A 13,716-nucleotide genomic window follows, 5' to 3' on the forward strand; every position below is an offset into this window, starting at 1 on the left:
ATCACCCCTTGTCCTATCCCCACAAACCACTGAGAAGAGGTTGGCTACATCCTTCTGTCCCCCACCCCTCAGATATTTATATACACTGAGGAGATCCCCTCTCAGCGTTCTTTTCTCCAAGCTGAACAGACCCAGGTCTCTCAGCCTTTCATCATGAGGAAGATGCTCCAGGCCCCGTATCATCTTTGTGGCCCTCTGCTGGATTCTTTCCAGGAGATCCCTGTCTTTTTTCTGCCAGGAAGCCCATAACTGGACATGGTACTCCAGCTGAGGCCTGACCAGGGCAGAATAGAGGATCACCTCCCTTGGCCTGCTGGCCATATTCCTTTCAATTCATAGAGCTACAGTATGCAAGTCAAAAAGGTTTAGCTTTCCCCTCCTCTGCCGTAGATTTTAGTAAATATTTATGAATTTGCAAAAGCTATGTATGTTTATTTGCATCATTTTTGCTGTTTTTGTAGTCTACAGGTACTGCTGTGGATAACTTCGATGCAGATATTTTCAGTTCACTTTCCAGACAAAAAATAACGTATGTTACCTAAAAGAAATTTATCCACAAGGAATTGTTCTTCCTCTAAGTTTAAAAACTTGATCTATTTAGTTTTCTATACAAGGGAGCAATGAGTTTAAGAATACACACACACATTTGTTTCTATAGCTGTGGGTAATGAATGATGTCACAACTACGTGATTAAATAATGGCTCCTGTCCATTTCTTAGTGTAAAACAGCTGGTTCACTGGGGAATGGTGGAGGGAAATGCTTATTTGAATATAATTATTTCAAGGTAATCATTAAAATTGTTGCTTTACTTCTAAATCTGTGTTTCCAACTTTTTTGCAGCTGTGTATTTTTTCTCCAGAGTCCTTCATATTTGTCTGTGTGCTCTGTCTCTAACTCTCATAAAGTTCTCCCAGTATGAGTATTGTATTTGACTATGTAATCTTTGAGGTGAAGAGTGTTGTGCGCTATTAAGTATTTTTAATTACTTATTGGATGACTTGCTGCTCTTTAAATATGCTACACCCTGGAACTTAATTTCTTTCCTATGTCAGCAAAAGCTAAAAGATAATAGCTTATATCCTACAGAGCTGCCTTTAATTCATAGCAACTTCCTTTGTAATTATAACATCATAAGCATAAATATTATATAGTAACCTTGAATCAGAAAAAGATTTTAGAGGTGACCGGGTTGTTCAATATGGAAGATAACCTAATAACTCCCTGGTATTCTTCAAAGCGGTGTTGATTTCTGTATTTAATGGTACAGCCAAACAGTTACATTATCAAGTCTCACAGTTACTTTCATCCTATTGCCTGTCTTTCATGTTTTGTCCTGTTACTTTTAAAACTTTGTGAAAAATCTTAAATTCCTTTATAAAAACGTAAGTGCAAACAAAGGTAGGTTGCTTATACTCCCAAATGATATTAATAGTTTGCTATTTCATGAATAATAAAGACCACAAGTGTTTAAGTCCTTTTCCCCCATGTGTAAATATTGTATTTGAAAGAAATGAAGACCAAAGATACTTGTCACCAAGTTTTCTAGGGAGTTCAGCAATTTAAGGAAGTGAGGAGTTGATTCTGTTATGCCAGGACCAAGATACCAGTTTTAGAGTAGCATTGGTACCTTGTGCTTAGAGGCCATTTCTCAAGCTGTGTAATACCTTTTCTCATCCAGCCAGTCTCTGTGATTTTCTGGGCAACAGAAAGAGTTGACAGTGCGAAGTGCTCTAGTTTTCTGATCTTCTGTAGTATGCAGAATATGAGCTATTGGAAAATTATCCTTTTGGAAGAGATCATTAACTGCACTGTTTCTCATTCTGATTTTGGAGGCAGAGGAGATAAGTTGGGAAGAAGGGAAGAATTACTTTCCATGAACCAGTCTGGCATCTCTCTCTGATACCTCTTGTTCCACAAGCAAGATAATGTTACAAAATTGGTAGTATGAAAGAAACTGTACTGGTTGCTAATGGGTAAAAGCTTTGTCTTCTGTAATTGAGCAGGATGGAGAAAAGCATGTAGCTGTAAAGATATTGTGAAGTTTAATTTCATTGGGAAAGCAGTTTGACAATTTATTTTTTACATGGAATTTACATATATCTTTCAGTGAAATAAATAAAACTTTTACCACTGGAACCTTTTAATATCTATTCTCATAATGAATATTCATGGTAGAGAATAGTTTTCTTAGCGGTTTCTTTACTTCAGCTTTTACTACTGTGGTGGTTTTACTCAGGTGGGCAGCCGAGCTCCACCACAACCGCTCTCTCACTCCCCCCCTCCTCAAAGAGGAAGGGGGAGAAAATACAACACAGAGAACTCGCGGTTTGAGATAAGGAAGGTTTAATTAAAGGGAAAGGGAATGGGGAGGAAAAACAGAAACAAAAGAAACAATCAGTCCGCGCGGAAGCACAGAGAGAGAGAAAATTATTCTCTACTTCCCATCAGCGAGCGGTGTTCGGCCACGTCCTGGGAAGCAGGGCCTCAAACACGTAGTGGTTGTTCAGGAGGAACAGCCCCCTCCCCCACGAGAGCCCCCCCTTTTATTGCTGAGTGTGACATCAGGTGTTACAGAATATCCCTTTGGTTGGTTTAGGTCAGCAGCCCCGGCAATGTACCCTCCCCATCACTTGCCCACCCCCAGCCTGCTGGCTCTTGGGGGCTTGGAAGGAGTCCTGATGCTGTGCCAGCACTACGCAGCAATAGACACAACACTGGAGTGATATCAGTGCTGTTCCAGCTACGAGTGCAGAGTACAGCACTGTGCGGGCTGCTGCAGGGAAAAGGTGACTCCAGCTCAGACAGACCCAACACAACTACCTAAGTTACTCTCATTAATTTCAATCACATATATCACAAAAGATTTACTGTTAATTCTTGTCTTAAAATTGGGCAAAATCAAGCAATTCATTTTTCCATTCATTTTTCGTATTTCATGTTTTTAGTACTTTAAAAAATAGTATGAAGAGATGATGATTGAAAAACTGTATATGTTTTTGGAGTTGGGTGTTAATTAATGTTAACAGCAACAACAAAATTACAAGGAATCAGCTGAAGTACTTCCTATAATTAACGTAAACAAGTTAGGTATTTTTTTGTCTTAAGACTTTCTTCTCATGTTCATGAGAAAAGCACTTCAAGACTTTTGCATTGCAGTAAACTTTCACAAAAATGAGCTGAGTTTGAAGACAGTGAAATTTCAAAATATTTCATTGCTTGTAGCAAACTTTTGATTAATTATTGATATTTAAAATATTTTAGCATCTATGACAGAAGTTGATTCTGGATTAATCAGTCAGTGCTATGTGGGTATTTTGGCAGTGTTCATTTCATGATAATGCCCTGTATCATGTATTTTCAATTGTGTATTTATTTGGTTTGGCTACTCTTAGGAGGGTGGAAAGAAAATGGGAGGATATAACAGGAAACGCATATGCCTTTCTGTCCTTCTCTGTGGTTTTCTATCAAGATTTCTTTCCATTTTTATAATTTTAATAAATCAGGCCCATCTGACATTACTTCACTTATTTTTACAAATTTAGTTTCTATCATGTTAAATGTCAGTAATCTAGCATGGTTACTCTAAAGTTCTTCCTAAAGAATGTGTTCTGAACAAATGGTCTCACTAAAATAGTTGAACCATGGAACAGACAGTTAACCTCTAATCCTCTATATTACATACTAAGTGTCTGATCTGCTTAATACGCCTATTTCTGATAATGATTTTCCTCCTTTGACTTAAGTTGTGTGATTTTTTTGTTGTTGTTGTTGTTTGATAAAATGAAATTCTTGTGTTGCTCTTTTCCCTTCTATTATATAATTGAACAGGGGCTTCAGGGAATATTTTTATGTGATAAATAGCTCAGTCTTCATAAAGGAAATTAATAAGGAGTGACCTGGTGATTATAGAAAATGGAAATAACTTAATAGAAAATAAAGTTAATATGGGCCAGATGATACTTCGAGAATTTGTGAAATACTTTGAGTGAACACTCCCAACCTGTACATCACAGACTTGTCCTGTTTTGTTTGTTCATTGTGGACAGTAAATTGTTGTCTAAATTTATGACAAGTGTACTGTTTTTTTATTTCTATAAATGGTGGTCTGATATACAGTCTGAAATAACAAAATGAAAACTTATGGATTTTTTTATGAATAAATAGAAAAGAAATTGTTCAAACAAACTTCTGAACTTGCATCCAATGTTTGCGTAACTATTGTCTTAAAACTGTGCTAATTTGAACAAAGCATCATAAATTCTTAAAAAATAAAAGAAAAATCATCCTGTTTGTCCGTTTGAATGCATGCAAGTTTGTAATGACTTTGCTTATATCGCAGACTTTAGTTGCAAGAATTGTGCTCTCCTCTCTATCTCTTCAAGTGGTTTTTTTTTTTTTTTTTTTTTTTTTTGGAAATATTGCTCAATCCTTCTACATTTTTCCCCTTTTTCCTCTTCTATAACTTCAGTGGGCACTATTGTTATGACCTATTTTTTTACTTTCCTGGTATCATTAAGATTTAAATTGCTTTTTCATCTCACCATAACGCCTGGAGCTCTTTGTTCCTTCCATTTTACACTTATGTATAATTGTCTTGTGTAACTAGTTTAACAATTTTTCCCAGTGTGTTTTAGTGTGTCTTACTTTGTGATATACTATGCCTGCATTGTTTGCTACATGTGTAATATTGAAACACTTTAAATGCTAAATATCTTTATCTTGGTAAGATTTCTATACAACAGAAGCTACCATTACTCATATTCTACAGTTACAGAATGAAGAATAGACAACGTGGCTGAGGACTTCAAAATTTTGGTGGCAGAAAAGGGACTTCAGCCTGTCTCCGAATACCTAGACTGATGCGGAAATCACTCGGGCAGATTTCCAGTTACTCAGAAATATTGTTTTACATCATATTTTTCTTTGTGGCATTTTTTTTAATATGTTTAGCTTTTGATCACCAAGCGACTGTGACTTTATGACCTCATGTCTGAAAATTGTCCAAACAATTTACTTGTAAACTTATCTTCTATATTAAATTGCTATGCTATTTCAATACGTTGGACTTTCTCTCCAGATAGTCTGCCATCCAAATTTAAGCTCCCTTTGCCTACTTAAAAGTTTCTGAAAAGAAACAAAAGTAGTAAACTTAGGCTTTGAGATAAGTTTGGCTATAAACTATAATAGTAAGGAAGGGAAATATGAGCTAAAACTGATGGGCAAATTAATGTTCTGCTAGTCTCCCAAGCCTATGTCCAATAAAGGATAAGTAATAAATAGAAGGCTCAAAAGCAAATTAAGGACAAAGAAGCATAAGACTTGTAAGTTGTTTATACATCCTCTCTCTCTCCCCCCCTCCTTATTTTTCATTATTTATTTATTTATTCATTATTTTGCCTTTTGTGTTAGGGACTTACAAACGTAACGCAGTGTTCTGCAATATTTGTGAAGTATCTTCTATTGCTGCAAGAACCATTATGTTATGTGATCTTCCGTCTAGATCTGAGACTGAGGGCACCATCTTAAAATAGAAAGCTGTATCTTTGAAAAAAATCTATCTAAAATACTTTAATCAAATCCTTACGTTTTTATGTGCTGAAAACTCAAAAATTTTATTTAACATCCAAGCTCTGCTCTCTGTGAAAACCAGCAAAGTCTTTGTCTGCTGATGTTTACTATGATGGTCTCCAAGTATTTTAGCTTTCTCTTATGTCAGATGGCAGAGGACAAGAGACTGTAACTCCTTCATTAACATGTATGAAGTTCTAGACTTTGAACTCAGTACTTCTTGTGCTTTCTTTCACATAATGTAGGGCTCTGCTGTTTTTTATTCTCAAGTGAGAACTGGTTGGTGAGCTGCTACGGCACTTGGATGTGCACAAGTCGATGGGGCCGGATGGGATCCACCCAAGGGTACTGAGGGAACTGGCAGAGGAGCTGGCCAAGCCACTATCCATCATTTATCAGCAGTCCTGGCTATCGGGGGAGGTCCCAATCGACTGGCGGCTAGCAAACGTGACGCCCATCTACAAGAAGGGCCGGAGGGCAGACCCGGGAAACTACAGGCCTGTCAGTTTGACCTCAGTGCCAGGAAAGCTCATGGAGCAGATCCTCCTGAGAGTCATCATGCAGCACTTGCAGGGGAAGCAGGCGATCAGGCCCAGTCAGCATGGCTTTATGAAAGGCAGGTCATGCCTGACGAACCTGATCTCCTTCTATGACAGAGTGACGCGCTGGGTGGATGAGGGAAAGGCTGTGGATGTGGTCTACCTTGACTTCAGCAAGGCTTTTGACACCGTCTCCCACAGCATTCTTCTCAAGAAACTGGCTGCTCTTGGCTTGGACTGGCGCACGCTTCGTTGGGTTAGAAACTGGCTGGATAGCCGGGCCCAAAGAGTCGTAGTGAATGGAGCCAAGTCCAGTTGGAGGCCAGTCACTAGTGGCGTCCCCCAGGGCTCGGTGCTGGGGCCGGTCCTCTTTAATATCTTCATCGATGATCTGGACGAGGGCATCGAGTGCACCCTCAGTAAGTTCGCAGATGACACCAAGTTAGGTGCGAGTGTCGATCTGCTTGAGGGTAGGAAAGCTCTGCAGGAGGATCTGGATAGGCTGCACCGATGGGCTGAGGTCAACTGCATGAAGTTCAACAAGGCCAAGTGCCGGGTCCTGCACCTGGGGCGCAATAACCCCAAGCAGAGCTACACACTGGGAGAGGAATGGTTGGAGAGCTGCCAGGCAGAGAAGGACCTGGGAGTGATGGTGGATAGTCGGCTGAATATGAGCCAGCAGTGTGCTCAGGTGGCCAAGAAGGCCAACGGCATCCTGGCTTGTATCAGGAACAGTGTGACCTAGAAATTCTGTGATTCTGTGATTCTGTGAAATATTCAGTTGGTACCTGATGTTTTGATATACACGGTATGATGGCCAGCTTCTGAGAACTCAGCATAACACTTGGGCTTTGTTTAAGACCCCTGTTCAAAGTGGTGAGAGAATCTCAAAATGGTGAGAGAATCTATTTAAGGCCATTCAATTACTGTGTTTAAACATCCGCTTAAACTGAGCGTACTGGTTCAACTTGTGTTGAACTCCTCCTCATGCATTACATGTATGTTCCATTTTGTCAATAAGTTCAGGAAAGGTGTGTGTGTGTATATGGCAAAATATTTTTATTGCTTTATCTACTTGAATGTTCCTGTTATCAAGTAATTAAAATAATGAGCACTTTGTGAAACAACAGGTAAGCAGACTGGGTAAAGATAGTATTGTCTTACTTGTAGCTACTAAGCCTGTAAATAATTAAGCAATTACCATCACTGTCAGATTATTTTTAAGCACCTTTTTCAGGTTGCAGTGTTGGTTCGTTAATGCTTTGAGGTGAAGAAATAACAATAGGACAGGATCATACAGATAATAACAGCACTGATTTGTATACAGTGTAAATGAAATCGGAGTTTAAATCTCCCTTAGTGATCTCTACACAACTGCATAATGATTTGGGAATAAACTTTTGTTAATACTTGACTGCCAATTAAGTAAGCTAATAAGTTATCCATGGAGATGAAAATATAAAAACATTCCAACTGAATATGAATATTACATAACAATGATTTACCTAAATAGTAGTTAGAGCTACAATGATAGCAGGGGTTAGGCTTGCTGTGTAGCTGATCAGGAGACTGTGCTCCAAAGGATACTTGGCAGGGGATGATTGTATTACTTACATGTTAATTAAGAAGTAGTACACATGCATAAATACAGCCATCCAAGGGTATTGCAGACTTGAGTACCTTCAGAGAATGAAATTCTGAATAAATCTGTCACATCTTATTGCTATATTCTGCTGGCAACCAAAAGTTGATCCAACTCCACAAAGAACTCCAGAGAAATGGAACCTATTGAAAATATCAAGGTTACCTTTTTCCTTCAACAAGTAACTCATCTGCTATTTTTATTGTATATCAGGAAATATTATTTTTATATTCTTATGAATAATCACATCTTGCAAATTGTTTGATATATTGACAATAAGGTTGGGGTAAGGAACATGTAAACAATAACAATATTTTAATAGTTTAATGTTTTAAAGTTCACTGCCACAAAATGGATTTTTCCATTCAGATCTTTTCATTTTATGACGTGTAGTTCTGTGACTTCTTATAACGATCCATAATTAGGAATGTTTTTTTAGCAGGGTATGCGTCCTTGTGATTTCAAATAGGAGTGCTGGGTGGAAAAATCAAAGAAGTCTGTGGTTTCATCTCAGCTCTGGTGAGGCCGCACCTCAAGTACTGTGTTCAGTTTTGGGCCCCTCACTCCAAGGACATCGAGGCGCTGGAGTGCGTCCAGAGAGGGGCTACAAAGCTGGTGAAGGGCCTGGAATACAAGTGCTGTGAGCAGCAGCTGAGGGAACTGGGTTTGTTTAGTCTGGAGAAGAGGAGGCTCAGGGCAGGCCTCACTGCTCTCTTCCCTGAGAGGAAGTTGTGGGGAGCTGGGGGTTGGCCTTCTCTCACAGATAACTAGTGATAGGCCTAGAGGGAATGGCCTCAAGTTGCGCCAGGGGAGGTTTAGGTTGGAAATGAGGGGACATTTCTTCTCATAGAGGCATTGGAATGGGTTGCCCAGGTAGCTGGTGGAGTCACCATCCCTGGAGGTGTGTAAGGAAAGGTTGGACCTGGTGCTTAGGGACATAGTTTGATGGGTGACATTGGCAGTAGGGCGATGGTTGGACTGTGTGATCTTGGAGGTCTTTTCCAGCCTTAATGATTGTATGATTCATCCTTGCTCTGCCACTGACTTCTCTGGTGACTGACTTAGGCACCTAATCACTGTCTCAGTTTCTTATATGATTGGATGAGATAATTATATTTCCCTTACTATGAAAACCACATTAATACTGTAATTCACTGTAAGCTTGTTCAGAGCATAAATTGGAGCCTACGTGCTTCACATAGGAGCATCATGCAGTAAAATCTGATTTTAAAAGTTTACAGTCTGAAAGATCAGCTGTAAGACAGCTACAAAAGGCAGACAAACTGGTAGAGAGATAGAAATAAATGGTGTGGAGACCATGTAATTTTTAACAAGTCGGGGGCAGTCAGGGCCCTGCAGGGCCAGGGCCTACCCAGGCTAGCAGCCAGGGCATGTCAGCCAGGACCTGTCTCACTGCCCCAGCCAGGAGATGCCCTGGAGAGGAGGGCAGGCTGAGGTGTCAGCCTGTGCGTAAAGGTCAGGATCAGGCACAGTGAGAGGAACCAGGGTCAGAGACAGCTGCTAAGCAGCCAACTTAGTGTGGCCCTGTTCGATGGTACCTGCAGCTGGGTAGGTCTAAAGGCTATGGGCAGGGCTGACATGGAGTCCTGGGCCATGGGCAGGGTTGGAGGAGCCTTCAGAGGGGAGGGGTCAGGGCCTGTGAAGCCTATGAGTCTCCCAGAGCCATGGAGATACATCTAGTTTGACTAAACATCAACATCCTATTGCATTACACTGACTGTAATACATACAACCACACCTACCACTTAAGGAAAAAAAAAAAAAAAAGAAAGAAAGAAGAAAAGAGGTTTCTCATTTTCTTTCTCTTTCCTGATGTCCAGGCATTTCTTTAAGATCTGTATGGCTGGATGATGATAAGGGTCACAAATCATTCCTGGCTTGTGCTGCATGCATCACATATTACTGTCCTAAGCAATGAGTTCATTTCTGTAGGTTGTGCTTTGTGCCTGTGCAATGCAGTATACTTCCTTCAATGCTGAGTGTAAAACATCTGATTCATTGTATCCATATTTATCAGGGAATGAGGTCCAGTTATGCAAATACAGAGTAGCTTTTATCTTTTGTCTCGTTATTTGCTTAGAAATATTGAATTTTGCTTTTGCTGAACTACTGTTGTAACTGTGAGTAATTTATTAACAATACAGCCACGTCATGCACATTGCTAGTAAGACATAGCCCACATTTTGGGTGGGAGAGTAGCAGATAGGAATCTGATTAGCTAATTAAGATGCAAAACTGAGATTCTACAAAAACAACTGTTGGTCCCCATATTACATTTTTAATGTTGTTCTACTGCTCTTTTTTGACAGATTCAGTGTAACTGCTTTATTAGTTCAGTGCTGCTCTCAGAAAATGCCATTTCATTTATGTCCACTTGTGTCCTCAAGGTCATCTCAGAACTGTGAGTTCTGACCTTGGTAGTGCAGTATTCCTATAGCAGTAATAATTACTCAACTAGTGTCAAACATGTTTTTATAACAAAAATCCCAAAGAGGATTAATGAAAATTGATTTTCTGCTTAGTGGCTTGTAAGTGATTGATATACAAACAAGATCTTTCAAGCTGTTGGTCCATACTACATGCTTGAAGCACTAATGTAGATCTATGGGTGCAGTTCAAGTACTCAGTACTTACCTTAGTACTGAATTTTTGCTGCTTCCCTTACACTTTGCTTGTTTAGCGTAACTTGTCAAGTATTCAGGAAGTCATTAGTATTATGCTGTCACCAAAGGCATGCTTATGGCACAGTCTGATACTTTGCATATGATGTGTTTTAAATGCTGTACAATCTAAGCTGGCTTTTCCTATTATAATTTCCCTTGATTTTTGTGCAGCATCCGTAGCAGATAGCAGCATCCGACTGCAGCAGATAGCAGGCAGTTACAGAGCAAGACATCCTTGCTGAAGCATCCATGGGAGACTGATCTGAATTCCAATGCATGTGACTCATCAGTTAGCTTAGTGCAGATGAAGTTCCTCTTTAATTTCTAGCTGTCTGTTCTATGAGAACCACTTATTGACAGAAGAATTCCTGTGATGTATTAAACACTTTCATTGAAACACTGGTTGCTGATAGCATGGCAGCTCACTGCAGGTTCTCTGTGGAGTATTTTGTTCACCTCACACTTAATGATTATGGTTGTGTTATATGAGGCTTCTTAACAAGGGCTTGCACAGGTAATTAATATAGTTAATTGTAGAGACAGTAAATTAAAATTGTGCATATTTTACATTTACCCTTCGCACACGTTTTGAACAAAAAAATCAAACAGACCTTTAGTGTATGTCTCAGACTTTTATATGTAGCTCTGTAATTGCATACATGGCTCTTGGCAATTATGCTGCATACAGGCAAGTAACATATAGCATATTTGATGATTTCTGATTTAATGTCAAGAAGAGTATTATTATCTAGCAGTTAGTCTGGTACCTTATAGAACAACTATTTCTAGAGAGACATGGCTAAGTAGGTGCATACTTTCATCTAGCAGGACGGTTTTGCTTATAGGATTGCTCATAGCATTTCTTAGTCATGACTGTATGCTGACTTTCACTGTCAAACTGTTAAACATTAACAAACACAAACCTTTCCTTTGCAGGAGGCCCAGAAGATCAATGGTGGTGGAGATACACAGGCAGATGGGGCCTGCAAACCAACGGATGAAAAAGAAGAGAACGTGGCAGCAGAAGTGGGATGGATGACCTCTGTAAAAGATTGGGCAGGAGTCATGATATCTGCCCAGACATTAACTGGCAGAGTACTTGTAAGTTTTTTGTGTGTTTTTTTTTTTTTTTTTTTTTTTTCTATATATGTATTTTAAAGAGCATTTGTTACACAAGCATTGTGATCCAGCATTAGTGGAAGATTTAGAGTTGGTGTGTTGCATCAGCACGAAGTCAATCCCAGTTTTCTCTCTGTTGGAAGTTAAATAGTATACTAATTCTTACTACAAAGAGAAGCAGAGATGGCAATAAAGAAAAGCTGCTTTCTGCCATAGTTTCACCTTTGCCCTAGCCTGTTTCAGTATTCTGGCACCGGGATTCTGAGCTCTGAACACTAATACTAATAATTTCATGTTTGTATTATGTTGTAAAACTATAGGTCTATTTTGTCTGGAAGAAAATTGTGCTAGTAAAAATAGAAGCCAACTAGGAAAATAAGCATTATATAATACGTGTATATAGTGGTCAGAACTGTAAAGCAGAGACAAATCTGAACAGAATATGTGATGATAGTTGTGCACAGACACTTCCAATAGATTAGGAATGATTTTATGTTCCCTTGATTTCTTCCTTTATGAAGATATGAAATATTTTTATTATGAAGGAGTTATATATCAAATAGAGCCACAAATCAGATCAGGATAATCTGCGATTTAAAGCTGTGGTAAAAAGCTTTACAGTTTTCACTTTGAATATAATTATTTTATAGCCTTGTGAAATCATACTTGATTACCAAAGGTTTCGTCTTGAATCCACTGCAGTTAAAGGTGTCTCGTGTGATTTTGATTAGTTCTCTGTTAGAAAGCAAATACTGACTAGCAGCCAAAGCAATTTAAGTCCTATTTAAAACTTGTATGATTCCAGTGAAATTCTTGAACTAGTTTCAATTAAAATTAAAACAGTTCTTGATAGTTTACTTCAGGTAAGAGATATGTTACGGTCAGTTCTTGTATGTAGAACTATTATTTGGCAGTGGCGATAGAAGGAAAAGAAATGAATTTTCCCATCCTAATAAAGTCCTTTACAGTTAGAAGTTGAGGTGGCTTAGTTGCTACTGTCTTGTTTAATTCTGCATTAATATTATTTTGATTATTTTTTCCTAAACAAACAAAAAAACAACACTACTGCTTATGTTAAATGCTGACTTACATCAATATGTTAAAAGTATGTTCTAGTGCCACACTTAGCATTACGTCTATTCAATGTCAAACTGACATATTGATCATCTTATAAGAAGCAGCATATTGATCTTTCACATGTTTTCTGACATCTTCAGCATTAAAAGTGACAAATATTAGTCATGTTTCTTTTTCTAGTTTAAGCATCAAGGTTAGAAATCATGCAAAATAGTCTTTTGCTATTAGCTATGTAATCAGAAATAAGCCTATATTGTTTTTACTGAGGGGAATAGGAACAAAAGTAAACCAACAGTCTAGGCCAAAACACAAACTATAAAACATATTTTATTTTGTGCTTTTTCTTCAAGATACTAGGAGAACTTATTGGATTCCATTTGATTTATTTATTTTTATTTTCGTGTGTGTGCTAAGTTTATTGTTGCATCTTACAAGGAACTGGTTTAATTTCAGAGTTTTATTTACAGAATTTCTAGGTTGGAAGAGACTTCAAGGTCATCGAGTCCAACCTCTAACGTAACGCTAACAGTCCCCACTAAACCATTTCCCTAAGCTCTACATCTAAACGTCTTTTAAAGACCTCCAGGGATGGTGACTCCACCACTTCCCTGGGCAGCCTGTTCCAGTGCCTCACAACCCTTTCAGTGAAGAAGTTCTTCCTAACATCTAACCTAAAACTCCCCTGGCTCAACTTAAGCCCATTCCCCCTCATCCTGTCACCAGGCACGTGGGAGAACAGACCAACCCCCACCTCGCTACAGCCTCCCTTGAGGTACCCATAGAGAGCGATAAGGTCACCCCTGAGCCTCCTCTTCTCCAGGCTGAACAAGCCCAGCTCCCTCAGCCGCTCCTCGTAGGACTTGTTCTCCAGGCCCCTCACCAGCTTCGTCGCCCTTCTCTGCACCCGCTCAAGCACCTCGATGTCCTTCTTGTAGCGAGGGGCCCAAAACTGGACACAGTACTCGAGGTGCGGCCTCACCAGAGCTGAGTACAGGGGGGACAATCACCTCCCTAGCCCTGCTGGTCACACTGTTCCTGATACAAGCCAGGATGCCGTTGGCCTTCTTGGCCACCTGAGCACACTG

At 39.3% G+C, this 13,716-nt stretch overlaps 1 protein-coding gene across 1 annotated transcript in view; it reads left to right on the forward strand.

The window, feature by feature from the left end:
- Positions 1-13,716, forward strand: part of KCNMA1 (potassium calcium-activated channel subfamily M alpha 1) — a gene marked incomplete at both ends in the record, with an annotated part of 478,007 nt that overhangs the window by 117,126 nt on the left and 347,165 nt on the right. The window contains one exon of the mRNA XM_084290022.1: positions 11,372-11,536. Within this exon, the coding sequence (XP_084146148.1) occupies positions 11,372-11,536 (165 nt within the window). The remainder of the gene's footprint in view (positions 1-11,371; positions 11,537-13,716) is intronic.

This window comes from Netta rufina (assembly GCF_964035555.1).
Source record: "Netta rufina genome assembly, chromosome: 7".
In the NCBI taxonomy this organism is placed as follows: Eukaryota; Metazoa; Chordata; class Aves; order Anseriformes; family Anatidae; genus Netta; species Netta rufina.